The sequence below is a fragment of the Drosophila montana genome, unplaced genomic scaffold (assembly GCF_035044405.1).
Source record: "Drosophila montana isolate Dmon_TW-CO22-7 unplaced genomic scaffold, ASM3504440v1 contig_2178_1, whole genome shotgun sequence".
Taxonomy (NCBI): Eukaryota; Metazoa; Arthropoda; class Insecta; order Diptera; family Drosophilidae; genus Drosophila; species Drosophila montana.
Genome location: NW_026997075.1, coordinates 4250254 through 4277111, shown reverse-complemented (window position 1 = coordinate 4277111; position 26858 = coordinate 4250254). Strand labels below are relative to the sequence as shown.

The 26858-nt window shown below is 41.3% G+C and overlaps 5 protein-coding genes across 13 annotated transcripts; 1 reads left to right on the top strand and 4 right to left on the bottom strand.

Annotated features, from left to right (window-relative positions):
* Window positions 1–956: 956 nt before the first annotated feature.
* rdgB (retinal degeneration B) lies at window positions 957–16943 on the bottom strand. 9 transcript variants are annotated; one of them, XM_064680713.1, is made up of 13 exons: window positions 16649–16943; window positions 10307–10668; window positions 9695–9839; window positions 8936–9127; window positions 8455–8865; window positions 8067–8392; window positions 7094–7150; window positions 6881–6956; window positions 5611–6816; window positions 5365–5502; window positions 4326–5296; window positions 3932–4104; window positions 957–1074 (listed from the first exon to the last, which is right to left on the bottom strand). In XM_064680713.1, exons 2-13 carry the CDS (start codon window positions 10382–10384, stop codon window positions 1017–1019), a joined length of 3831 nt encoding a protein of 1276 aa, XP_064536783.1. In that variant the 5' UTR covers window positions 10385–10668; window positions 16649–16943; the 3' UTR covers window positions 957–1016. The 9 variants fall into 9 exon arrangements, with proteins under 9 accessions (XP_064536783.1, XP_064536786.1, XP_064536785.1 ...); XM_064680715.1 differs by lacking the exon at window positions 957–1074 and adding an exon at window positions 1705–1723; XM_064680712.1 differs by lacking the exon at window positions 957–1074 and adding an exon at window positions 1738–2085.
* A 1420-nt stretch (window positions 16944–18363) lies between these two features.
* On the bottom strand, window positions 18364–20718 carry ttm50 (tiny tim 50). The gene is made up of 5 exons (XM_064681191.1): window positions 20357–20718; window positions 20125–20284; window positions 19530–20058; window positions 19169–19292; window positions 18364–19107 (listed from the first exon to the last, which is right to left on the bottom strand). Exons 1-5 carry the CDS (start codon window positions 20592–20594, stop codon window positions 18917–18919), a joined length of 1242 nt encoding a protein of 413 aa, XP_064537261.1. The 5' UTR covers window positions 20595–20718; the 3' UTR covers window positions 18364–18916.
* Window positions 20719–20786: 68 nt separating this feature from the next.
* Window positions 20787–22223, top strand: LOC135427617 (zinc finger protein 155). Its single transcript, XM_064681192.1, has 2 exons — window positions 20787–21564; window positions 21621–22223. Exons 1-2 carry the CDS (start codon window positions 20869–20871, stop codon window positions 22080–22082), a joined length of 1158 nt encoding a protein of 385 aa, XP_064537262.1. The 5' UTR covers window positions 20787–20868; the 3' UTR covers window positions 22083–22223.
* A 489-nt stretch (window positions 22224–22712) lies between these two features.
* Window positions 22713–25619, bottom strand: dwg (deformed wings). The gene is made up of 2 exons (XM_064681190.1): window positions 24679–25619; window positions 22713–24596 (listed from the first exon to the last, which is right to left on the bottom strand). Exons 1-2 carry the CDS (start codon window positions 25456–25458, stop codon window positions 23661–23663), a joined length of 1716 nt encoding a protein of 571 aa, XP_064537260.1. The 5' UTR covers window positions 25459–25619; the 3' UTR covers window positions 22713–23660.
* Window positions 25620–25751: 132 nt separating this feature from the next.
* vilya lies at window positions 25752–26820 on the bottom strand. The gene is made up of 3 exons (XM_064681195.1): window positions 26328–26820; window positions 26100–26266; window positions 25752–26043 (listed from the first exon to the last, which is right to left on the bottom strand). Exons 1-3 carry the CDS (start codon window positions 26700–26702, stop codon window positions 25827–25829), a joined length of 759 nt encoding a protein of 252 aa, XP_064537265.1. The 5' UTR covers window positions 26703–26820; the 3' UTR covers window positions 25752–25826.
* Window positions 26821–26858: the final 38 nt, after the last annotated feature.

Sequence of the window (26858 nt, the reverse complement as noted above, 5' to 3'; positions counted from 1 at the left end):
TATGTTGCATTCATAAATTTGATTACAAATATTTTGCTGTTGATTTTACGTTTTTAACATTTTTATGATATTCTTTTTAATGTACACTCAAAGAAAATGTGTTCTTCAAATTTAAAAAAAAAAATGACATTTTCTCGTTTAACAAAACTATCCAAAATGAACACATAATTTTTATGACAAGAAAATTTGTTTGAAATTAAAAAATTTTTTAATTTTGTTGATATTTGTTTAAGTTTGGGAAAATTCAATTTTTTTAAGTGTAGTACAAGTGTGGTTCTTTATATATATATACTTTTTGATGTTGCACATTAAACGTATTTCAACAATACAATAATTTTGAATAGATTTTAGAAATTTGTTTTTTTTTTTTTTTTTTTTTGGTATCTGCAGTAGCGAAAAACTATCACAATTATAGAGAATTCTTACGTGTTTCCTTAGGGATTACAAATAGAATCGGATTGTTTTCTTTTGCATTTGGAACAAGTTTTTAACTTTACACGCACATACACACACATAAATAGAATCTTTTTCCTTTTGAATAAGTTGATTTTTTTCGGGGTTTAAATACGTTTTCGGATGCAGCTGGTTTAAGTTTTTTTTTGTCTTTATATTCTTTATATTATTATTTTCAGAAATATTATTTTGTTTGGTTAAAGAAATGCATTGAATTTGCGATTTGATTTTGCAACGCCGACAATGAACCCAGCGACATTAAGTAGTTTATATAGAGATCTTTAATAATACTCGTTTATCTTATCTCCAAGTTGTACTTATCTCCCAGTTGTTCTTTGTCCTTCAGTTATACCACATTATTGAACTTTGTTCGCTTGCATATGTTAAACGGTTTCATAGAGTAAATATATAGAGTTTTTCTTCTTTTTTTTGTAGTTATTTTTTTGTTATACAATATATAGCACATAAGCTTGCAGTACCCATACTTAAAAGTACGTCGACTGCTTTTCAAAATTTTGTCAATTCAATTTTTGTTTTTGTTTTTGTGTGATTCGTGATTTTCTTTAAGTGGTTTGAAAAACCATCAAACAACAGGAGGAAACAGTCTTTCTTTCCAGGTACCTGAGAAATAGATTAAAAATAGGTTTTAATTAAACTTATTTAAACTAAAAAAAAAAACGAGGTTTTTTTAAACTAGAGTTTATTTTGGAAAAGTATCTATTCAGATGTTGTTTTTAAGCATTTTTTTTTTAGACTCTTCTAAGCTGTTTCCTAAAAAATAATAATTGACTTTTTAACATTTTACATTCGGATTTGAAATTTTTTAAAAGTTTTCCGCATAATTTCGTTTCACTGAAACATAAATTCTTTAAGCTATAGCTTTCTATCAAATGCTTAATATATGTAGATAGATATTTCTTGGTAGATAATATAGTTTATACATATAACAGTAATTGCAACTAACTGCAATTGATCTCGTCTACTCACCGCGTGACACATTTGACTTTTGTTATATGATGTACAATTGAGTTTTTTTTTTAGGCTTTTGTTTTTTTTTTTTTTTTTAATATTGTATTTTGTATATACACCATATAATTTGCTATATATTGCGCATAATATAAGTGTTTTATGTTTTATACACAGATGTAGTTTATGGTGGCATCGATGCTGAGATGTTTTGTTGTTGTTGTTGTTGTTGTTGTTAAACTGCAACTAATGCTGATCCAATAGTATATAACTAAGATGGTAATTGGGTATTGTTGCATGTCATCTAAACACGTTCGAGAAGCACTTGTTAGGTAGGTTTACACATTTATATAGGATGCGTACAAGTAGAGATATATGTATGTATATATCTATATAGTTGATTGCAAGTTGCATGTGGCTTGTATTTGTGGGAGCTGCTGGTTGCGTTTCTTATCGATCGTTCATATATAAACTAAAACACAATACTCCTTAGTATAACGCACGCGCGCTCTTTCTTTCTCTCTGTCTCTCTCTCTCTCTCTCTCTCTCTGTGTGTCTCGCTCTCTCTTGGCTTAACTCCCTCCTGCTGTGACCTAGTGATGGCTCAGATAGGTCTTGCGCTTTAGATAGCCGCTGCGTATCGGTGATGAAAGGCCCGTCTCGTTGCTGCACATTCAATACGATGTCAAGGTGTTGGGTTTGTAGCATGTGTGTGTGTGTGTGCGTGTGTGCGTGTGTGTGTGTTTGGTGTGTTGATTTGATGTCAAAATGTTTCATATTAGAATAAAGTTTAGTTTTTTTTTTTGGAAAAAAGACACAGAGGTAAAGTTGAGTGTAAGGTTTCAGTTGATAGCGCTTTTCCAATTTAATATATATATATATAATTTCTTATATATATAATTATTATTATTTTGTAATTTGTATATTGCACAACACAGAATTAATTTAAAATGCTCAGCTAAACTGCATGAAAAGCATATCAAACAAACCAACTCAACTAAAGAAATTATTCAACTCTGAACTCTTTTGCAACTGTTTTAACTAAACAACTAAAGTGTTGGCAAACGTTTTAAACTTCATTTGTTGGTTGTTCATGCAGCCTGTTTCGATATACATTTACATATATTTGATTTGATGATTTATGTGCCAGTGTGTATCAGTGTAGGTGTAGGTGTGTTTGTGTGTGTGAGTGCGTGCGGTTCGCATCAACACAGAGCGAGGGGGGGGGGGGGGGCGTGACGTGTTGCAGTAAGCGGTTTAAGCGTTGTTTATCAAAATCAAGAAACAAACAAAGAAAAGATACAATACGAAATCGTAACGTTATAAATCATATGTATGTACGTCTAGGAAGTATACATATACATATATATATATATATATATATAAATGTAAATATATTTGTATTTATGTTACTCTAAATAAATAAATAGTTGAAGCTTTTTATTGCATATGTATGTATATGTTTATCGCTGGTATATGTACACATATACAAATGTGTATGTATGTATGCATACTTGTATGTGTGCTGGTTGCTTTTTGGCGAGATTTTTTCTCCTGTTGTTTTTGTTTTTGTTTGGTTCTCGTTATATACAATAACAATAATATCAATCCAAATAATACATGATATACAATATAAAAAAAAGCACTAATAAATATACATGTGTATATATAATTATATATAACAAAATAAAACTATAACTTAGCATATTAATAATACGGCATTTCAATAGTTTCCGATAACTTAAAGCTAAATCCAAGAAAATAATAACAAATTATTATTAATATATTGATTTTTTGTGGACTAGGCAAAGTTTTGTGTCTGCTGCTTGTGGTGGGGCGGATGTACACGGAGGCCAGGGCCAGGCCAGGGCCAGGTAAATGTGTTTTGCTGACTCAGACGGGACTGCGAGGGGACTGGGAGACCGGGACATCATCCTTGCCGGCATGCTCATGCTCATACACAATGCCCTCGTTCAGTTGGGCTAGGCTGTTGCTGTTGGGCGTGGAAGGTTGGGCCTCAAACGCATTGCTGATCGTTGGCCATATTTTGGATGGGTTGGATTTGGTGGTTTGTGGGGTATTTGGAAGGAGACATGATGCATGATTAGGTGGCTCCAGAGAGAGAGAGTGGGTTTTTAGCTCAATTACAATAATAGCCAATGGCTGTTAACGTAGGACAAACTTTCAGACACGGAACTCTGTGCATGCGCCGTGTCAGCAGCTCTCGAACACAATACAAATCAAACCAACAATTAAAAACACAAAGCATAAACAAAAAGTTAACGAGAAATTAAAATAAATAAATAAATAAATAGGCACAAAACACCAAATACTTAGAATACAATACACATTATACAAATATTTGCCAATTAACACTAACACATACACATACATATATACAATTTACACAGACAAGACAGAAGACTCCACCACAGCTGCCGCATGCCGCCTCGAGCCTGGGAGCCTGGGAGCCTGTTAGCCACAAATGTGCTTCCTCTTTGGGCCGACCTACCTTCTGCGTCGCGGATTTGCCGATTGTCCAGGCAGATTGAAGCAGCCACGTGGTATAACCATACGGGCATTACCCTTGGCCGGGCGGGAGCCACCGACTACCTGTAGACCAGCCAAATGGGCGGCATATCCCTCGCTGAGCACAGTTGCATTCGATTGCAATTTCTTGCCCACCTGAAAACAAATAAATATATATGCAAAAGTTATCAAAAGTTATAATTACAGAAATATGATCTGGCTATGGTACAAGAGAACAAACTACAAAAGAATATAAATTTATCTGAGACTGAGGACAATATGGTCAAGTACAAATATATGTATATGGATATGTTTGTTAAAATTTACGCAAAATTAAAAAAGAAATATGCTCGTTCATTGAGGATTTGAAGCTGTACCTTGCCAACAATGAAGATCTGCTCGGGTCGCATGCCCACATTGGTGTAGACGCTAATATCCTTGCTGCTGCCGTAAGCGGCGGTAATTGAGATTCCATGATTTTGCACGAGATTATTGAGATAGGCGGTCTTGTGGCCAAGCGGATCGGTGGAGAGTCCATCGGCGAATGAAATTAGGCCATGGGGAAAATTGTGCTGGCTGAGCCAGGAGACAACACGCTGTTGTTGCATATCCGGCCGTCCGGTGATATAGATAAGCAAATAGCCCAACTCTTGCCAATGGCGACAGACATCGACGGCACCGGCACGCACCTTTGGATCACGTCCAGTCACCGACATGGATGCCGTAAAGGAGCCGTCAATACTGAATACAACGCACTCGGTTAGCGGGGGAACCACCGCCATATAGCAATCAACGGATGTGTGATCGCCGCGCACCACCATCTTGACCGGATAGATGCCATAGCCGAGAGACAGATGGTCGGGAATGGTGTACGAGATGCGTCCATTTTTGTCGGTCACTTCGGTAGTTAGGAATGTCCATTCGCCAGCCGGTGGATCCTTCATAATGTGCACGTCCACCTTCTCGCCGTGCAGCGTTATCATATCGAGCGGTCCATACATAAACCGCGCATTTAAACGCTGTTCGCGCCCCTCCTGCACAATGACATCGTTGGCCCGATGATTGGCCGCCACATTCTTTAGCTTGACGGATGTACGCTTCTTGATCCACTTCTCGCGCGGCTGCCCCGGATGAAATGATGTGGTGTTGTCCTTGTCATCGTTAGAGCCCACAAACGGTATGCCCTCAAATTTGCCAATCTGACGCAATATGAAGGCAATCACATCGGGACTCTCCCAATAGCTGGCATGGAATAAATGCGGCAGTGCGTGTGCCGGAAAATTGCTTAATCCCTCTGGGCAATAAAGCGCATAATCCAAGCGCTTTGTGCCCCACCATTTGTTCTGAACTGCAATGCGAAATTTTGTGTTTGCAATCATTAATAAAGCCGTGTGTAATCGATTCAAATGCACTTACGGGAGTGTATAGTACTAAGCGAAACATTCTCGATGAGACCCGAAATGGTGCTCTGCATGGATGCATCCGATAGGCGCCTGCCGGACAGCAGATTGTTGCCATCATTAAAATGCTGCGGATGCGATTGTATTACCTCCACTGCATCACAAAGAGTGAGAGGGCGACAGAAAGAGAGAGAGAATGGGATCGATTTAATCATGTGCTACTGTAATGCATGTCAATCTCTGCATCTGAAACGTAACTTACATAAATGCAGCGGCTGTCCGTTGCCCAACGGATATTTGGCATAGCGTGGCACATTTACTGGCGACAGTATGGAGAAGCGTGCACTTAAGAGCGGCTCGAGGCGTGAGGCAATTGGATCGGTTGGATGGAACAGATTATACACCTGATGGCAATTGGGACGACCCAGCGCCGCTTTGGCATCATGAAGTTTTCGTGCGGCAAGCACAACAGACAGTGGGGAGCCGAACATAAAGAAATCGCTGACTTCAAAGTCCAATTTGGTGGCACGTGAATCGCTTGAGGAGCTGGAGCGACGACGTCGTGGCGATGGCGCCACCAGCAAGCGTTTCGCATCCAAATCGGAATCAATGAAACGCTCATCATCATCCAAGTGGAACATGCGGCTGCAATCGCCGCCGCCGCCAGCGCTAACCGAGCCGTGACCTGCTGTCTGATTGGAGGCATTTGACTGGCTGCCATTGGAACGACACAATGCCTCATAGGCCAGCAGGGAGCCCATTGAGTCGCCCAACATAACGATTTGGCCGGAGAAGCCATGACCCTCTTCCGACTTGAGGAACTCGTGATAGACAATGTTGGCAGCGGCCACAGTCTTGTTGACTGTCTCCTGGAATTCTGGAGAGGCCACGGCCAGTAGCGGTATGGCCCCAATGGGCACATCCGCTATATTTGGTATATCCGCCGCCGAGGGCGACGCATCGAACGAATACGGGCTGAGGCTGGACAGTATGCCAAGTGCGTCGGTACATATCGAGGGGCACGGCACCATTTTAATGGTCATATGCGTCAAGAGGCTGGGATAATGCTGACGCATAACAGCCTCAAATGAACCTCGAAATGTTGTCACATCCGACTTTTTGGCGGTTAGCTCGCTGGCTGCATCCAGCACACTGCCAGCGTGGACCACCATCATCAATATAGTGGTGGGGCAAGAAGGCGTGCTCGGTGAGCCCGGCGGTGATGAATCGTGACTGCGATCGATACTGGCCGAGGAGCGTAATTGTCGCTTGTTGCCGCGCTCCGAAGCGACGCGCATTAAAAAGTCCTGATTGAATATGCTGTCATCTTGTTTATGGCGTCCAGCGATGCCGCCAACACCACCAGCACTGCCGCTGGAACAACCGCCATGTGGCGGCGGGCTATCATCGCCTTCCCCAAGAAGCTCGAGTGAGCTCCATTTTGCCAACGAGTTCGTCTCGTTTGTGTCTGCAACAAGAGAAGCATCAATTAGTTAGGCATCCATATTAAAAAAATGCCACAGCGCACTCACCTACGCAATCGAAGAACTCCTCGTCTGAGTTGGATTTGGAGTCAACCTCAAGACGCTCCATTCGCCAGTTGGCCACCTGTATGCAAGCACAAACAAACCTCATTAGTATGCATACGTTAATTGTATATTATTGGGCTGCTATCAATCGATATATGTTGGTCTACTTGGGGATCCTAAATGGAAGCTGGAGCTGCAACTGAAATTAAAACTTACATGTCTGCGTGGTGCTGGCTTTGCATGCGATTTTTTGGGCAGCTCATGGAACGGAATCTGATCGATGTTGGAGTGTTTTTTTTTGTGGTAGTTGTTGGATTTGAATTTGTGTGACAAGAGCAAATCAAAGATTATTTTTTTTTTTTTTTTGTAAGAACACAGCTCAAAGGACAGAACACAAAAGCAAAACAATTTAAATATGATCGAAATTCAATTCGCACACATAATATGTACATAACAAAAATATACATTAAATTAACAAAATAAATAAAAATAACTAAATTACATTTTCTCCGACTTTTACCAGTTTAAGAAAGAGCCACAAAAGCCAAATAACCGAATTTGTTAATTTGATCAACAAATACTTGAACATTGAAGCTTGATTCGCAAATATCTTGTGTGTTGTTTTAATGTTTACGATTCTCAGGATTAATGCTGAGTAAGACATTGTACTTAGTTTCTGTACAACTTCCAGCCCATATATTGTTGTAAGCCTTGGATGAATGAATGCCTGGCCATCGACAATAAGAAACACAGTTTTTCATGTGCCTGTTAAAGTTGATCGCCAGTTATTTAAATGGTTCTGTGAATTATTTATTAAGCAGACAGTTCGACTAGCAGAAATTGTGAATTGCGGCGTTGCCAGCTTGCCAAATGTTGCACAAGCAGCAGCAAGCAACAATGTTTATATGCAAATGAAATGTTTCTCAACAAATGTCGGCAGTCAAATATGTTGCCCACGACAATTTGACACACACTCTAGTATTAGCATTTGGATGGAGCAGAGCAATGTTATTTAACATCATGTTAAATTGCAATGATTAGCAGTTCCTTTGCTCGACGTGAAGCAACACAGGACAATGGCAGAGTACAAGAGAGAGAGAGAGAGACAACAACATTGATACAGCACAGCACAATGGATGGAAGCCACCACAGCAGGAGCAGCAACAGCAAGATCCGTAGCGTTTCTCACCTGCAAATCAAAGCTGTGTGCAGATCCCACTGGCGAATGTAGGGCACCTTTTGAGCCAAATTTGGCCTTGTTGGCCAACTGAATGCTCTGGGAACGTGAGCGCTGATTGCTGCTGCTTTGAGCAGCGCCCAGCTCCACGTTAGTGCCGACTCCGTCATTCTCGTCCTCATCATCATCGTCATCCTCCTCCTCGTCGGAGCTGGCCTCGGCGCTCGGTGGTTGCTGTGTGACAATGGGCGGCACAGCCGGTGCAGATTTCTTGCGCTCACTGGTGCCCAAAGATGGGGCCGTTGTTGCGCTGCTCACATATGGCTCCGAGGTGCTGTCTGCTCGTGTGGAGGAACATGGGTCATTATGTGAATTGAGACTGATCTGGACGATTGCTTACCATCACTGCACTCCTCGCCGCTGCCCATTTTCTTGGCCAGGGCCAGCTGGGTTTGGCGCTCCAGCTCGCGTATATCCTCAATGGTTAGGCCGTGCCACTCATCTTGCCACGCCCAGGCCTGGCGATGGGCTCGCAGCATTGTCTTGCGCAGCGCCACATCGTGTATGAACTTCTCCAGCTTGGTTTGCATGCCCCAATAGCGGAATTCGACGCGACAGATCTTGTAGGCGGTCATCAGGGACATGTTGCGTGCCGTTGGCTGCTTCTTGCCCTTCACCTCGCGCCAATACTCCTCCAGCCAATCATCGGCCAACGGGCCGCGTCCCGTCTTATCCGATACAAAATGCTTGGGATCCTCCTCCTTTACATAGTCGCCGCCCCACAGCTGATCCTTGACAATGTCAATCACATCTGTTGCAAAATTAAGATATCAATTTATTCGTCTCAGTTTTATTTTTTTTTTACTATGCCTTTGACTTACCCACAACGCGATTGCGCAGATCGCTGCCCGATAGCTGAAACACATTATCCTGAAAGCCATTGTCCGGATGGTAATAGGTCTCAATGTCCAGCGAGAACTTCTCCACAAAGGGACAGGTGTAGCGTGTTCGCGTATACGGATACGCATTCCATGCCTCCTCCTCAACGGTCAGTGCGCTCTTTGGCAACAGACCTAAAAAACAAAAGTTAATTGCATTTGATTAATAACAAAGAAAACCTGTATTTGAAGAGCTGATAGTCGCTAGTGCTTGACTAGCAGATACCCTGTACCCAGACAGAAATATATAGATCTTTTATTCTTTAATAACTCTTATGTTTGATGAGTCTGATCTTTCACAAATTTGCAGATCTTGAATAAGTTAAACAAATGTGTGCATATACTTGAATAAAGTTTTTTTTTTTTTAGGAGTTAAAGAAGGAAGGCAAATAGCAAAGTGAAATATTCTTAATCTGTGTAAATTACATGAAAATCTACCCAACAAATTTGATATTTATATCATTTAAAAGCTTTGAGTTACACTGAAAAACACAATCTAAGAATCGATACTTATCGATATTTGCAAAATTTCTGGTACACGGTTAGATAGATAAACACGCAAAGCAAGATCCAATCGGTTCGAGAATATATATGCATATATATATATATATATATCTAACCAACTTTTAATGGAATTATAGGAATAAACCTGTTATGTATTGGGAGTTGGTTTTAGTTATCCTTTTGAATGTTCTCACTTACTTTTTATCCAGCCTGGCAAATGGCTGCCCACGTGATAGATCTTTTTCGTGTACTGCCCATCGCCGCCGGGACCATCTTTATAGGGCTCATTGATAATGATCTCGACACCGCTGCCTTCACCATGGCTTTCCTCGCGGCTCTTTTTCTGTGGGTAGCAAGTAAATAATTAAAAAGTTAGTCCAAAACTTAGCGTATAGCTGATATGAGGCATGGCGTTTAGGGAAGGAACAGTTCCTTTCCATAGGTAAAATATGTGCTTTATTTAGCATGTTTCCGAGATGGAGAATGGAGATAGACAAGCAGACGGATGTGGCCCGACACAGGATATAAGGTCAGGGACTAGCGAGAGTTTAGTCCGAATAGATTAACCTAGTTTTATAAGTCATTAAGTACAGGTCCATTAACTAGAGGTTATAGAAATGAATGCCTTTTGGTAATTCGAATAAAATTCCGTGGGATATCTAATTAACTCCGGAATGGTTGACTCTCTTGAAAGGCAGAGCATGGGCAATCGAAATGTTACTCGAATTTCTTTAAATTTCAAGCTATAATGTTTCTGGACAGGAACCTCCGCGAACTTAGTCTAGTTAGTTAGCTCTATGGGGAACTTACCGCTATCATATACAGCTGGGCGATCCGGTACTCCTCGACGGTGAGAGGCAGTGGTATGCGGTACTCCTTGATCAACATTTTTGGTTATTTTTATATAATTTTGGTCAGCGTCTTTGGTTGTAGTACGGCGGGTTTTTATGTTTGCCTTCAATTGTGCTCGGTCTCTCGCCCACTCGCTCTAACTGGTTGTCTCTCTTTTTCTGATAGAATTCTTGTGCCTCAGGCAATCATCGGTTGTTGTTACAGTTTTTGTTGTTGTTGTTGTTGTTGCTGTTGCTGCTGCTGCTGCTGTTGGTTTGGCTGTTGTTATTGCCGCTGCTGCTTGTGCTGCGCATGGCGGAGGCGTTGGTGGCGTCTATGACCTGCAAATGTGGCAAGGTTGGATTAAGTTGTGGCCTGGGGCTGCTTGAGCTTGAGGTCGGGGGTTGCTGGTGGGTGGTGGGTGGTGGGTGGTGTGTGGCCGGGAGCGTTCCCTTAGTTAGTTGCTATGGCTTCCATGTAGTGTGCCGCAATATGAGCGCCTCATGGAGCGAGCTTTAAAATGTGAATTACCATCTCGTTTATTGGTTCGCCCAGGGAGACGGCAGCAAGACTGACATTCCGACTGTCAGGCGGGGCACTCGAGCTGTCAATTAAACAACTAGCGGCAACGAACAAGCATGAAAATGAGAATGAAAATGTCCGATAAGGTCGACTCAGCTCGCATTTCTTAATAGGCAACCAGCACAGCAACGACCACAAAAAGAAGTTGTCCAAATTGAACGACTGGAAGATATCCTACATCCAGTTTGGAGTTGCCATAGCTGACATTCGTTTTATTCTTAAATAATACTAATCCCTAAATATTCTCAAATGAAAAATTAATCGAAATAAACCGATAAATGTATATCGAAAGTATATATCGATTTATACAAATATACTCCAATCGAATTTCCAAGATTGGAATCTCAAGCCAGGTCTCAGGCCTTTCAGATCGAGACATTCAAAATTGAGACGAACGGAACCATTCGTTCCGCATTTTTAATGAGTACAGGGTATCACGAGAACACTTGCAGTGAATTTGGTTTATCGTGCATATTTTTTGCTGTTACCTTGAACCGCTTTGCTAATTGGATTTATTGTTGACTACCGACAACTGCCCCGAAACAAAGAACAGAGAATAGACCATCCCCCGCTTTCACAGAGCTATTTTGTTTCTTTTCTTGTCACCGCTTGACCTACGCGATAAGCAAAGAGAACGAGGGCCGCGAGGGTCCGACTAGCAGCTACCCTGCACCCATTGCAGAGATGCGGAAGCAAACATAATAACTTTCTTTTCACTTTCCCTCCGAAGAACCACACGAAAACCAGCTGAGTTCCAACCTAAGGAGAGTTCAACCTTAAATAACTTGGGTGTTTAGTAGTCCGATCTTTAGAACATTTGAAGGTCTAGTATAATCAAACTAATCAACCAATCAATCTCTTTATTTTCCAATTTGGGGGTAAACTCAACTTTGTGGTCAGCTCTTAAAACCGAAGAGATAGGTTTAAAACAAAATCTAATTTTCTAATCGATATTTATATCTTGGAAACGTCAGGAGATCAATTATTTGATATAAACTTTCAACAGACGGTCAGACACAAAGGCGGACAAAGCAACATAAACTTTTCTATTGATGTTGACCAAGAATAAACACACTTTACAGTGTATCACACAGCTCCTTCTGCCTGTTACATGCACTTGCAATATTCAATGGGCACAGGGTATAACGAGAGAGCGAGAGAAAGTGGGAGAGGGAGAGAGAGAGAAGCCTCGTTTATATGGTTTTTCTAATGTAATCGATCCGATTACATGACGTGCTGATCGTCTCGCTTATTCACATGTTTAGCCAAATGTTTAACTATACAAATGAAATAGAGCTTTTTTAACAGATTCGCAGACAAGCGCCTAAAAGATAAAAGCGTAAACAATGATTGCGATTTATGGAACAGCTTTCAGCTTTCAGCTTTTACGATCTAGACAATTAAAATACCTGAGATATCAGTCAAATAAATGCTCGACTAGAAACAGCAACTGCAACTGGCACAACGTGAACTTAACCTTTAGCACCGTAAGGTCATATGTATAAAGCTTGACAACTAACCCGTTTTAATCCATTTTATATATGTACTACATACATTTTTAAGGTCAGGTTCGGCTGCTCGTTGCGCTGAAATGTCAACCAAAGGCCGCACTTGAATTATTTGTGAATTATTAGCACAAAAATTTAGAAAAAGTTTATAGCCCGAATTTGACTTGATCTTTCCACGGTTCGAGTCCCCATTTGTGTCCCACATTTTCGACACACTCTTTGGTTCTCCTTAAGACATTTCTCATAGTATAAAAGCTGGCAAATATTTACTCCAGGTTAGCCTTGGAAATCAGCTTTACACCAATTTTTTTGGCGTTCCATGTCTTCATCATTTTATTATTTTATTTATTAGTGGATTTTCGAAACGTGTGAAAAACGTCTCAAGTGAATTTACGTTAAGATCTTTGAAAATGAGTTTGAAGCCAATAAAATGCAAAACAAAAACGTTTTTGCAAGAGATATTTTCCTATATTCCACCTAATTATGTAAATATAAAAAAAAAAAAGTTTGCTAGGAAAGTTTGGGCTGGACGTTGATTAATTATCAGTCGGTCAGTCAGTTATCTTCAAAGTAACGCAGATATTTTTATAAATAGATATTACTATAATAGATTTATCTATATAGAGAGCTGCACGCAAAAGTTTTTTTGTTGTTGTAATATACAATAGCTCAGTTTTCGTCTTATAGTTCCTATGTCAGGTGTATGATAGCCTTAATCTAGAAAAAGATAAGTTTGCATAGAAACAGCCAGAACTTCCTGATCAGGTATCTTCATATATTTAATTTACTGTGCGGATGCCAACTTCAATAAATTTCTTGACCACTCACCTTTGGCAGGTGTTTTAAAATATGATTTTTAATTAAATAAGTCTCGCACCAAAGCTCCACTTAATACCCAGCCAAGTCGGAACTAGGCAATGGGAGTGGCATCATGTGTTCGTTTACTAGAGAGCAGCCCTACCTGGAAACCTTGCTCCACTGCGAATATAATTTTAATCTTATCGTTTTAATGTGTGATAAATTGTTTATGCCGGATGCCGCTTAACAGAAACCCTTCGCATACTCTTGCAGAATATATTAAAGTTTTGTCACGAAATGCGCTACTCTATAAATTATATAACTTCTTGATCAGCCGGAACCGACCGGATCGGCCTACTACTTATATCATATAATAATTATTTAAGAGTTAAGTTCTTGCTGTGACCAATATCTTATTAAGATCGGAATACTATAACATATAGCTCTGTGGGAAGAATCGTTCGAGAAGTTATTCTGGATATCTCGACCAAACTCGACAATTTCGAGCTTCAGAATTCTCCTTCGCATATCTGTAAGGCCGTAAGCCGTATGTCTACACCGGGTATTTGATCTGTGGCGTGCGTATTGCCGTATTCAAATTTTCTTATTTTCTTACATAGTATTTGTGCAGATTAAAGCAAAAATAAAAAAAAAACCCATGTACTTGAACATCTTGTGACTAGAGCCCATCCGCCTAATGGGCACAGCCTTGCCCGGATGGTCACTTTGCGGCTGTCTCTCTGGCAATTGGAACTTAATTAATGGCATTTCATGATTGACAATGTTGCCCCGCCCCGCTTTGCATTTCCCATTGCCCTTTGCCCTTTGAGCACCCACACACGCCCACCATGCACATTATGTGTTGGATATGTGCCCACTAAATAACAATACTGCACACAAGAGGCACAAGAGCAGTAATCAATAATTATGGGGCACAACGGTGTGAGAGAAAGAAGCAGCACAATATGGGCAGAAAATAGATACATACATACATACATATTTACATACACACCACATTTCACGGTAGATCTCGAGACTCACTTATGGTATCGTTTGCGAAGAAGAGTCGGTAAAAGGAAAAATATAATGTTATCGGGATCAGACCTCCAAGCTAAGGATTCTACTTAAGTTGTGTTCCCTGTTAATGGGTAAAGGAAGTCGTACATTCTCGAGGAAAACAACAAATTATAAATCTTGGGTAAACCATGAAAAAGAAAAAACCAAAAACAAAGTATTTTTTTTTCCTTTGGACTGATTCTTTGATAGCGTTTTAGTAACTCTATTTTTGGTATAAATTACCCGTTTCGAGATATTATCGCACAATAAATTTTAAGACAATAAAAGTGGTTTTATCTATAAAATCGTAAAAGTCTGCGAAAAGCGCCCAAATTTCAACCTTGAGAGAAAAAAAATGATTAAAAGCAATTTGAATGATTGCCTGAAAAATTGAGTAAAAATAATGAAAGATTACAAGCCATCGATCTCTATAGATTATCTTTTAGGTTAAAAAAAAATGAAATGAAAAATGTAAAAAACAATAAACAAAATGGTGCTAAGCAAAATTAAAAAATCCCATTTTGCAGATTTATCTTAGCTGTATGTTTTAGTAAATAAACGTACAGATGTACTATGTGCACGTGTATGTATGTATGTATGTTTATGCCCGTTATAATGAAAACAAAAATGAGTAAATAAATATGTGCAGACATATATACATACATACATACATATATGTTTGTACTAGTTATGTATCCGTTTATAAATCTGTGCACTTTGCACGTAACATGAGCGCGGGTCGTGTTTATAGCCTGTCTGTCATCTACAGTTTGTTTTATAACGATCAAGCGCATGTCAAGGGGTTGGGCTGGGTCGCAGCGGGGAGTTTGGGGTGCAGGAGTTAAATAACTGAAAATTGTATAAGGTGTGTGACACAAAGCTTGCATAGCAACGGTAAAACGAGCAACAAGAACAACAATAGTAAATGCACGTAATGCGTTTCAAGACCGAATAAGAAGAAATAGCAGAAAGAGAAACAGGGCTGATGCTGCGCTCTCCTTGTTTGCCATCACTTTTAATGGCTGAGTGTGTTATTGTTTGTACGCTTTGCTGCTTGATGAATAAATTGCCACAGTAATTGGACACAAACAAATGTAAAAAAAAGAAATGAAAAAAAAATGAAAAAACCCAAAAGCGCAAACGACAATAAACGACGCGCTGCCGCTGTTTCTGGCCATTCAGGCAGAAATAATTGAACGTGAAAGCCCCGGAAGCAAGCGAAGTGAAGACAGAGAGACGAAAACAACAATGCAGGAGTGCGTGAGTAAGCCAGCGCAAAGAAGAAGCAATGAGAGTTGTGATTGTATTGGTGATCATCAGTAGTGCTTTTCTGTTGCATTTCGGTGTCTTCGGCAGTATTAGCGCGCGCTCGTTTGTGTGTATGAGAAAGAGCAGCCGAATTAACACACGAGCAAGATGCGCGGCAGGTGGCAGAGTCAGTGCAAGGTACAAGGGTTAACGAGTTGAGCAGCAGCAGCAGAAAATGCGGGTAAACTTTTAGCACACACACCTAAACAGACAGAGGCAACGGCAGAGGCAGAGACGCGCATATACAATTACGTATACGGGTGCTGTTCGCAGGGGTCGAGCACTCGCTCTCTGTGCACACCTGTGGCGCGCTTTATGTTTATTTATAATTTATGTATTAATACAGCAGCAGTGGCCAACAACAGCATAATGCTAATCCAAGCGCACGCACTCAAAATACATACATATTTTAGCCCTAGGCTCAAATCAGCCAACCACAACAGAGAACAAAAACCAACAAAAAACAAAAAAAAAAACAAAACAAAAAAAATCACTAGCACAAGAGAACATTTCAATGATACAACTGGGAACCGCAAACCATTTAATTTTAGCTGCGCCTCGTTTTGGGAGCTTCAATCAAATCACACGCACAACAATGTGTGGGGTCGTCGAGACACGCAAAGAACGTGAAACACGATGTGGAAACGGAAAAGGTGGGCTCAAAATTTAAATGCACAACTGCAGATGAAAATTCTTATCACACTTACACATGCATGCATACGCATGTGTAATGCATACACACGCATGACAAGTGTGTGAGTGCAGCGTGTCTCTTGGTACTTGTTGTTCTTGCTGCTGCTGCTGCTGCTGCTGGGATAGAAACCTTGGGAGCTGGAGAGAGCAAAGCTCTAGTCCAGGGTCTGAGCTTACGCATTTACGTTTACGCGCTCACAACTAACCGAACGCCACCCCCCACCACTAGCCACACAGACGCACTGCACACAGTACTGTTATCCTTACGGTTTTGCGCATTTATCAATTTTCTTGCAACAATTTTGCAACAATAACACAGCACAGGAAAAACAAAACAAAAACATACGAATGTTGCATTTATAGTAAACTCACTTACAAAGTATGTGTTGCCAGCAGCTGTGCCCGATTAAAAACAAAAATGTAAATGAAAAACAACAACAGCAACGAAAAGAAAACAGAAAATTGTTCCTTGATTGGGCGCTTTTTATGAAAACTGTTTTTGACGTACTGCTTAGCAAACATCCACACACGCGAGAAGAAAATTTTTTTTTAATTTTTCTTGCCTTTTGCTGCTGCTGTTGCTGCTGCTTTTTGCAATCACAAAACGCACACAGAGAACGAAAGCGTAGGCGTTGCGAGCGACGGCTGCACCGACCGACACACGTCCGCGTTCGCTTTTGAACTGACAACGAAAATGAACCAGCTGTAAAGCAGCAGCAGAAGCGCCAACTCGCTGTGATAGAGAAGAGAGAGAGAGAGCGTATGGGGCATTCCAGTAACCACGGTTGCCAATTGAAACAAGTAATTCGTTCGATAATTTACAAAAAACAATGAGCATTTACAATAAAATAAAAAGGTAAGGTAAAAGAAATATATGTTTCGATTTGTTTTTTGGATCCAATCATTTAAGTACCGTTAACATTTGAATAAAAACAGGTGATGCGAATTGTAACAAATAAAGAAATCGTGTGAATTTCGAATATGAGACAACTTTTTCTGAGGTATTTTAGTTCCAATATAAATGTATATTACTATTTTTCGATATATTTTTGTACTCAATATTGTCGTTTTCATTCTTGCTTAAATCGGACTTTGCTATTGAATTGGTAACACACTAAAATCTTTGTACGTCAAGTTAAATGATATGAAGTGTTGGCTAATGACTCGCAGAACGCCCGATTAGATTTGATCAACGTAACAAAAACGCGCGATAAAGCGTCTAAGCACAGGCAAAACGCTCTCACTTGTGTCTAAGCCGTAGGCAACGGAAATTTACGAAAGGGGTTTGCAAATTAGATTTCGCTATTATATGTATGTCTTTTACGTTTGCAGCTACGTACCTCAGGTGTCGACGTCCTTGTGCAGCGTAGCACAGAGATAGAGATAGAGTGAGAGAGAGAGTGAGAGTGAGCAGAAGCGATTCGTTGCCGTTGGCGTCTATTTTGAAAGGGGGGTTGCTGATGGCTCGGGGCAACTGACTGACGTAAAGGTCGTGCTGGGCTGCCAAGCATCCCACTTAAAAATGTGCATATGAGTCTTTGAAAAAAAAAAAACAGACTAGATAATGAATTATTTAGATTGCCATCTATGTAAATACTCACATATGTATTGGGGCTTATATGCCGAGCAACGGCAACCCCATCAACACAAGCATACCGAGACGTTCGTGGCGCTGCTGCGTCGTTTCAGCGGAAACAGGAAAATCAACAAACAAACAAACAAACACGCATACTGATGTTTGCTCTTGTCACTGTGGCCTGTTATCTATTGTAGCCTGCGATATAGAGTTCAACTTTGACATTTACAAAAGGAAAACACACATAGCGCATGCTCCTCAACTCCAGGAGTGCGACCACACACATTCATGCACACATTTAAATGTAAACTTACACATGCATATACATATATGCATACTCGAATAACGCCAATCAAAGGACGCGCAAAAATTTAAACGTATTTATTACGTTGAACAAATTTATCGATAGGAGGAAATGCATCTCAACTTGGGTAACATAAGTGTCTCGCAACATATTAACAAAGATGTTTTGAATTGCGCGCAAAGTTTGAAATATGAAAATGAACGCAAACACAAAGGATATCAGATAGTTTAATATGGTAAAGATAATATATGTATCATACGCATACTAATTAGCCTAAAGTAATTATAATTTATAAGCTTCTTACTCTACGACTCTATCCAACGAAATATGCCTAATTCCAAGCATCGCTAAAAAGAAAATTATGCCCGATTGAATTATATATATTTTTTTATTACTATTAGCATTTTAAGATAATTACATTGCCAAGAAAACTGAACTAGCGGATTAAGATTTAAAAAAAAAAAAATGAATGAAACAACAGCTTAATTTTTTTTTGTATCAAAAGAAAATCGTGCATTTTGCTTACTCGCAAGAACTTTCACATTTTTCTTTGTATGGGGAGCACTCTGTGTGGTTTTTTTGTCGATGCCTTTCTTAATTTGGCCATGCCTTTTACTAAAAACATAGGGATTGGGATTGGGATGGGTGTATGTAGAAGTAGTTCATAACTGGATACAACTACTGTGTAAATAACGACTATGGCTTTTGTGTGGGTTAGCATGGTGCGACGAGCGACGGCAACAGCAGCGTCGGTTGTATAGCAGTTAGCGGCCCAGAATGTTGCGAGACCATTGCTTCACCATCGGCTTGGTTTTCTCCTGTTCGATGCGTTCGGCTTCCTGCATTTGCTCGGCAAGCTTGCGCTGATTATCCCTAAACTGACTAATGGGATCCTCAAATTGACGATAATAATGCAACACTTCACGCACATCATCCACATCATTTTGCGCAATGACTGCAATGCAAACATACAATTTTAAGTATTAACCAGATTAAATTTCATGTTTTTAGCTTACTCTTCAAAAAGGCAATCAAATCAAGGAGCTGTGCATCATTGTCGTTGCCATGCCAGCGCGCAATGCCAAATGTGTTGTCCGGATGCATTTTTGTGGCATTGCTATCCCAGTCAATGACAATTACCTGCAAATATAATCGAATGAGAATGCAATTAAATATACAAGAAATCTGCAAAAGTGTAACAACATTTTTTGGCCATGTGTATAGCCGACTAAAGTAAGGATCTTCTAACCCATTGACATATATTCTTAATTGGCGAGTAAAGGTATTTCATCTTGGAATTGAAACTATTGTTCATTCCTTTTTTTCGGATTATAAGTTTCTTAAAACGTTCGTAATGCAGTTGTGGCGGAAACTTACGCGTCTCAGGTCGCGATTTAAATTGTCAAGATTTTTGACGTGGTGACCATCAACGAAATGGGTGGCATCGCGGACCAAGCGGTACATAATGTAGCCATTGGGATCCAGGGCATCCAATATGGGAAATACTGTCATGCCCTGTTCGGCAGTAAAGACAACAATTTCAAAGTCTTTGGCGCATTCCTGCAAAAAGTGATCGACGCCGGGGCGCTTCTTGAAGCGCCACCCAGTCTGATATGTCCAATCTGGATGAACCAGCACATCCTTCATTTCTAGGACAAGCGTGTAACGCGGCTGCACATATGGATGTTTGAGCGGATCAGGCAACAGTTTCGCACGTGATGGTTCCTGGATCATTTTTTGATAGTAGTGCAGCGATTTCCACATGCGCTGCAAATATTGTTGTACTAGCGGCTTGTTTGTAAACTCATCTTCTATGGTCTGACCCTCCGCATCCCTTTCGGGTTGCCCAAACTTATAGATGCCCCAAAGCACAGTGGCGATGCCGCCTCCACCAAAAATGGCAAAGCTAAATGAACATAAAAGTAATAAATATAACAACAATTTGACCAGGTGTAATGGTTGTGCGGCTAACCCCAGTTTCATGCGCTTCCAAGCGCGCTCATTCTCCTTGGCCTCATCCTCCTCGCGCTTCTTGCGTTCTTGCTCGGCATTGCTGTCCGCATCGGGCGAAGTTTGTGGAAAAAGTTTTGAGAGCAATGGCGACGCAGTCTCTGTGCCAGCCGGTGGTCCCTCTGTGGAAATTGTGTATGTGTATGTGTTTTGAGTGTTGAGTAATCAACTGGGTCAAAGCAGGAACTACTTACTGGCATTGCTGTAGCATCTTCTGCTGCTCGACAAGGCTGCACACTCCACCTGTGCTTTGTTAGTGTGAATCGCAGCGCCCGTTGACAGCGGACGGCAGTGCAGAGGCGCCGGCGACAATGGCAACGACTGATTACCCAATGCAAATGTGCGCCGAAATCGGGTTGCAAATGTGTGAAAGGAAGCACGTGGTGCGTTTAATCGTATTAATTGTATGACTGGAACTGGCGCCATGCTCATGATTCCGTTGCTTAAGTGCTGTGCACAAATTCCTACGCTCTGTCACTTTCAAATGCAGTTGTTTTTTGATTGCTTTTTTGACCTGGCCAAACCCCCTTAGGACTTAACCGGCATGGCAGCGAAAATTCTTGCATATGCTTCTGTCATACGGTCACACTGGCATCATCAGCTGACTTATGATCGAAGCAGTCTGGCAGCACTGTCAACTAGAGCTGACAAAAATTGTGTGTAAACAAGCTAACGAAAGCCAAACAATAACAATAACAGCCGAAACATGTCCATTTGTGAGGACACGGCAACGGTTGAGGAAGCCGAGCTGCGCTTGTGTCGCGTTTGCAATGTTCCCTCGATGCAATCGCTGCCGCTCTATAAGCCACATATCATCGCCGGCGAGCTGACGACGCTAGCAGCGCTGCTCAGCTATTGCGCCAATTTGCAGGTGCTCGAGGAGGAGCGGTTCCTGCCCACACACATGTGCAAGCGCTGTGGCGACTTGCTAACGCAAGTATATGAATTCAAGCGCACAGCCCTGCGCACTGACCATCTGCTTAGAAAACGCAATGCGATATCTTCAAGAGCCGCCATTTCCCGCTCCCCATCACCAGCCAATCTGCGAGCACAACTCGAGCAGGCTGATGCCGACGTCGATACCGAAACAGATGCTATCATCGAATCAGCTGGCTCTGATGAGTATGTTTACGTGCTGGAGGAAACGGAATCGCTGGCGTCAACTGCGGACAGCGTTGTGTCCAATCAGCAGGATCAGGTGGACCCTGTGGCTGAGGAAATACCCGACAATGAAGTGCATTTTGAAAGCGATGAGCCCAATGTTGAGGTCTTTGAGGTGGACTATGACTTACCAGAGGATTATGAAAACGAGCAGGCACAGAGCAATATAGAAGCTGACCATGGCGTCAAGCCGCGTGCGCCGCAGCGACGTAAATCTCTGAATCCCGCCCTGCAATGTCTGGTGAGTAACTGCATTTATACAATATATCATAATAATCCCATCCATATTTTTTGTAGATTTGCGGCAAGCAGCTTAGCACCAGCAATTCGTTTAAGTATCACATGCAACTCCATGGCGATAATAGACCATTTGTGTGCAGCATTTGCGGGGATTCGTTCAAGACGCGCAATGCCTATGATGGTCATATAACGCTGCATAATCCCAACAATCCCAACAAGTGTACAATTTGCGGTAAAATCTACCGGCAGGCATCATCGCTGCGATCCCACCTGTATAGCCATAGCGGCGTCAAGCCATTCACCTGCGATGTCTGCGGCAAGGGATTGACCCAAAAGTCTGGTTACAAAAAACACATGCTCACCCATACGGGCGAGAAGCCGCATAATTGCGACACCTGCGGCCGCAACTTCCGCTACTCCAGCAACCTGATTGCGCACAAGCGCTCCCATACACGCAAAACTCCCACCAATCTGAAGGCAACTACCAGCAAAGGCTCTTCAAAGGCAGCCCAAACGTGAATCCACAAATATACAACCAAAGGTCATGCCCAATATCAACCGTCTTATCTTTGAGAGAACTGATCAGAGCGCTGCAAATAAAACGGCCATTGGGCATTTTGAATTGAAAATCTGTTTGGCATTGCTTATGGAAACAATCAATGCTATTACCTCTCTCTTATCTTGCCAAAGCGGATAACTGGAGCAATACAGGAATCACATTTGGCATATTTTATAACAAGGTTGCAAGTTCGAAAAGAAAAAGTTCGATTTTCTACCTTGAGATTTGTTTTTGTTATAAAGCTTAGTTTGGTCGATGTATAACAAATATTAATGAAACAATTTAATTTTGAATTTATGATTTCCCGTTCTACTGAAAATATTGCAAGCCGTAGATATTTTCATATAGTTCTTTTATTTCTACCCGAAATATGGCTAGATAAATCCAATTATTTGGGCCCAAGTTATTCATGCTTTGAGTTTTAGTTCGGTTGTCTTTGAGACAAGCTTAAGGTGTTTTTTTAATTAAAATAATTGAAATTCATGTTTCTCAACTGTGTAAATACCAGCTCCAGCATATCCATCTTGTCTTGGATTGTAAGTTAAATAATTATAGAGACCGGATATAGAGTTTTTTTTTATGTCCATTGATTTTATTTTTTATCATGAGTCGTTTTTTATTTGAAGAATTTTGGATTTTAAAGGTATATTTGGCAATTTGCGCTTTTTTATCTTAAATTTTATGTTATTATTTAACTTCTATGTTATTATATTTCTAGTTTATGAATTAGATCACTGACAAATGCGGAGATGTGCGATGAACAGTGTATAGGATCATTTTAAGCAATTTCTAGAGCAGCAGCACATGGGCTAAATTTTGTACTTAGTATATATTCGTTGTTTTTAAAGCTTCTGTTTATGGCCAGGATTAGGGAACGTATTTTTGCTTTATGACAACTGTAGATACTTTCTTATAATGCAAAAGTTGATTAGAGTTGACTGATCGGATTTTAATGCGGCGCAATTTTGAAATTTTTAAAATTTTTTTATTGGTTTTTTAAGGTTTTTAGTTTTTATACATACACATCTTGTCAAAATACAACTAATTACAGCCTTTTTAATATATGTGAAGTATCAACCCGGATTAAAGCTGTGACTTTTACCAAATTTTAATTTTTTTTTAGCTGAGGAATGGCTAACAAATCACATATATTTTTTCCTTTTAACAATCCAAAAACTACATTACAAATTTTCAAAAACAAAAATAAAAAAAAATAACCAAAACGGGCATGCTGAATATAAATATATCATAACGATAAAAAAAAATTTTTTTTTTCAATTGAGAAAACTATTGAAACCTGATTACTTGAAATTTTTGAACATCTGTATACGTGTGTCAGGGTATTTCTTTTGAGTCTGCGATTCTTCGTAGGGTCAATAAAGCTCATTTACTGGACCAGGGAATCGCAAGCTTTGTGATGAAAAAGCGATATATGGACATGCCTGTGTATGTACGTATGTATATCTATAACTATATACATAGGTAGGTGTAGATTTTTATGTGATACAAGTTAAAACTAAGCTTAGTCAGTACGGTATTTAGAGCACCACAACTACTTTGGAGGTGGAAACCTGCTGATCCATTACATCTGGCATGTTCATGGCTGTGCGACGGCCGGCCGCCACCACCGCTACGCGTTGGCCATGCATAGAGCCGATGGTGCCAGTATTGGTGCCGATGGGATTGCTGGTTACAGTAACTGGGGCCTCCTTGTTGTGGACACGCATATGGCTGTTTAGGCGCTTTTTGGTGGGGAATGCCTTCATGCATTTGTCGCACTTGAATGGCTTCTCACCGGAGTGCAGGCGCACATGGGCGTTCAGGTTGCTGGTGAAGGTAAAGGCACGTCCGCAGATGTGACATTTGTGCGGCTTTTCCCCGGAATGGACAAGCATGTGCTTTTTATAGCCGGATTTTTGTGAGAGGCCAACGCCGCATATTTCGCAGGTGAATGCCTTTTCGCCCGTATGGCTGATCTTGTGCTGGCGCAGCGACGACGAATCGTAGTAGGCCTTATCACACAAATCACACGCATAGGGACGCTCGCCGGTGTGTGTCAGCTTGTGACGACGCAGATGATCGAAGGCCGCATAGCTGCGCCCGCACTGATCGCACTTGAACGGCTTGTCCTCGGCGTGGGTGCGCATGTGGGCAGCCAGACTGGATGTGGTGCGATAAAAGCGTGCGCAGACCAAGCACTGATGTGGCTTAGCATTTGTGTGGGTCAGCATGTGCTCCTTGTAGTTGCGCAAGTGCTTCAGCTTCTTACCGCACATCTCGCAAGTGTACAGCTTCTCGTCCACATGGGAGCGCATATGTTGATTGAGACGGCACTGCTGACGGAATGCCTTGTTGCAGACATGACAAACATGTGGTAGCACTTCGCCGCCAGGTCCAGCGGCTACCTGATTCGAGGCAGAGCCGTCCATTGAGTCGTCCAGAAAATCTTCACCCTCCTCGCTATCGCCAGTCAGCTATGAGTTAACAAAATTTATTTCCGTTTGTTAGCTACAATTTCACCGGTCACTTTAGACAATATTTTTATATGTTGCTTACCAAATGCTCTTCGCGCTCCATGTCCAGTATATCGTCGCCTTCGACTTCGCCAATTACCTCATCGATGGGCTCCTCACCAGACATGATGACCATTTGGTCATCAAGCATTTGGATTTGCATTTGTTCACTGACCGTTTCGAGACGCGGCGAGTCCATAACCTCGATGTCATCGTCGTCTTCCACCTGCGAGTCATATTCACTTTTGATCGTCACATACTCAATGTCAGCCGTTTGGAAATCGTTAAGCGGTTCGAGTGCATCGTCCGCTTCTAATTCCGCACCAATCTCTGCCTCAGTATCCGCGCTCACATCTTCGACGACAAATTCATCATGCTCTTGTTCTTGATCATTGTAGGCCTCAACGAGTGCGGCAACATCTTGCGAAATAGAGCCCGTTTTATCCACAGACTGTTGGGCCTCGGCCTCGTCGCTAAGCAGCTCGATCATTACATACTCCTGGTTGTTGGCGTTCAGACTGGTATTGTTGTTATCAACTTCCTCGAGGCCCAGGCGTAGCAGCTCATCGGAATCGATGACCATGCGCTTGAAATTGAATGCCTGCTCCAGCAACTGCAGGCAATGCATGCATATGTGTTGCGGCATTGCAGCGCCATCCTGCGGCTCGAACGAAAGATTGGAGCAATAGTGCAGCATGTTGGCAAGCGTGGTACTGCCCTCAGGGCCGATCTCAATTTCGTCTTGCAGCGATTTATATTGTTTACATGCACGGGTGCATGTGCGGCAGTTAAGCACCACGCCTGATTTGCTGCCGCTCATCATTTCTGCTTGGCTGTGTAAATATATCGTTCGTTTGCGTTTTTTGCCCGCAATTGTTGCCACTGTTTACAACTGCAAATGTATAGCGCCGATTTTAATGCGCAACTTCTTTTCTATTTGCCATTCGCGTGTACTGTTGGCTCGAGTTAAAAAAAAACACACACAAATTGTATTGGCATATGCACAGTCACACAGTCTCGCTCGCTTCAAAATGGCGTCGACAATAGCTGTGTTGCAAGCGGGCGAAACAAGAAGAAGCACTTGACAAACAGTGCTGGGAAACGGCGCCTAAAATGTTTTAGCACTTTATTCAAATGCCCACACTTGTATTTAGCGTATGGACATAGAAATAGATTTTATTAATATTTTTTTTATAATACAAATGAATTATTACGATGGTGTACAAAGCTGGCTATAGCTGGATACTGCAGCGCAGCCTTAGTTTCTGGGTCTGACAAATGCGATCTAGCTCTAGTTTCTGATGGTAAATATGATACAGCTGACCCTGAACGGGAATGAGAATTTTTAGTGCCTTGCAAAATGCAATCGGTTTGTTTTGGGGACTCGGCTCTACGTCGCTGGGTCAATCTAAAAATGCAAGAATTCTAGAATTTTCATGTCATTTGACTTAATGTAAAACCTACCGGCGTTGCGCTTCCTCTCTTCGAATTTTAACAATGTGACTTATTTTTCGCGCTCGAAATTCGAGTTGCTTCCGCGCCATACGAAGTCGATGCCCTTCTAAGTAATGTTTCTGACAGAGTGTGCGTGCCAACTGTATGTCCTTATCTAACTTAAGTTCTTCTTTTTCCTGTGCAAGCAGAAACATTGTGAATTGTGGTGTAAAATCGTTCAAGCTAAAAGAATTTCACCTTTTTCGCTATATGCGTATCCATACTGCTGATATTGGCTTTCTGAAAGGCGTCGATTAGATCGTGAGGCAGGCCGTCGCGCCATGGCTCTGGATGAAACATATCTTTGAGATTTGTGGGCAGCGCATTGTTCACCTGCCGTCCGCGCACATTTTTACGGCAAATCGGGCACGTATACGTGGGTGCATCGCCGGGAATGCGACCCAAACTGGCAGTAACGCATTTCTCGCATATAACATGCTGACAGGCCAGCAAAAATAACATGCTCTGCTGATCAACATAATGCTCAAAGCAGCAATTGCAGTGAATCCACAATTTGCTTGCCTTGGCTTCATCAATTATAATCTCCGATTCATCAGGGTCCTCGTTGTTCATGATTCACTTTTTATTAACGCATTTGAAAATATCTGTTCTGTAATCGTAACGGGTTTCGGCCGTTGCCATTCACAATTTACGTATTAACTGTGATTAGTGAAAATCAGCTGGGTTGCGGAACACAACATAACAACTGTAACTTCGTTCATGCTAGGT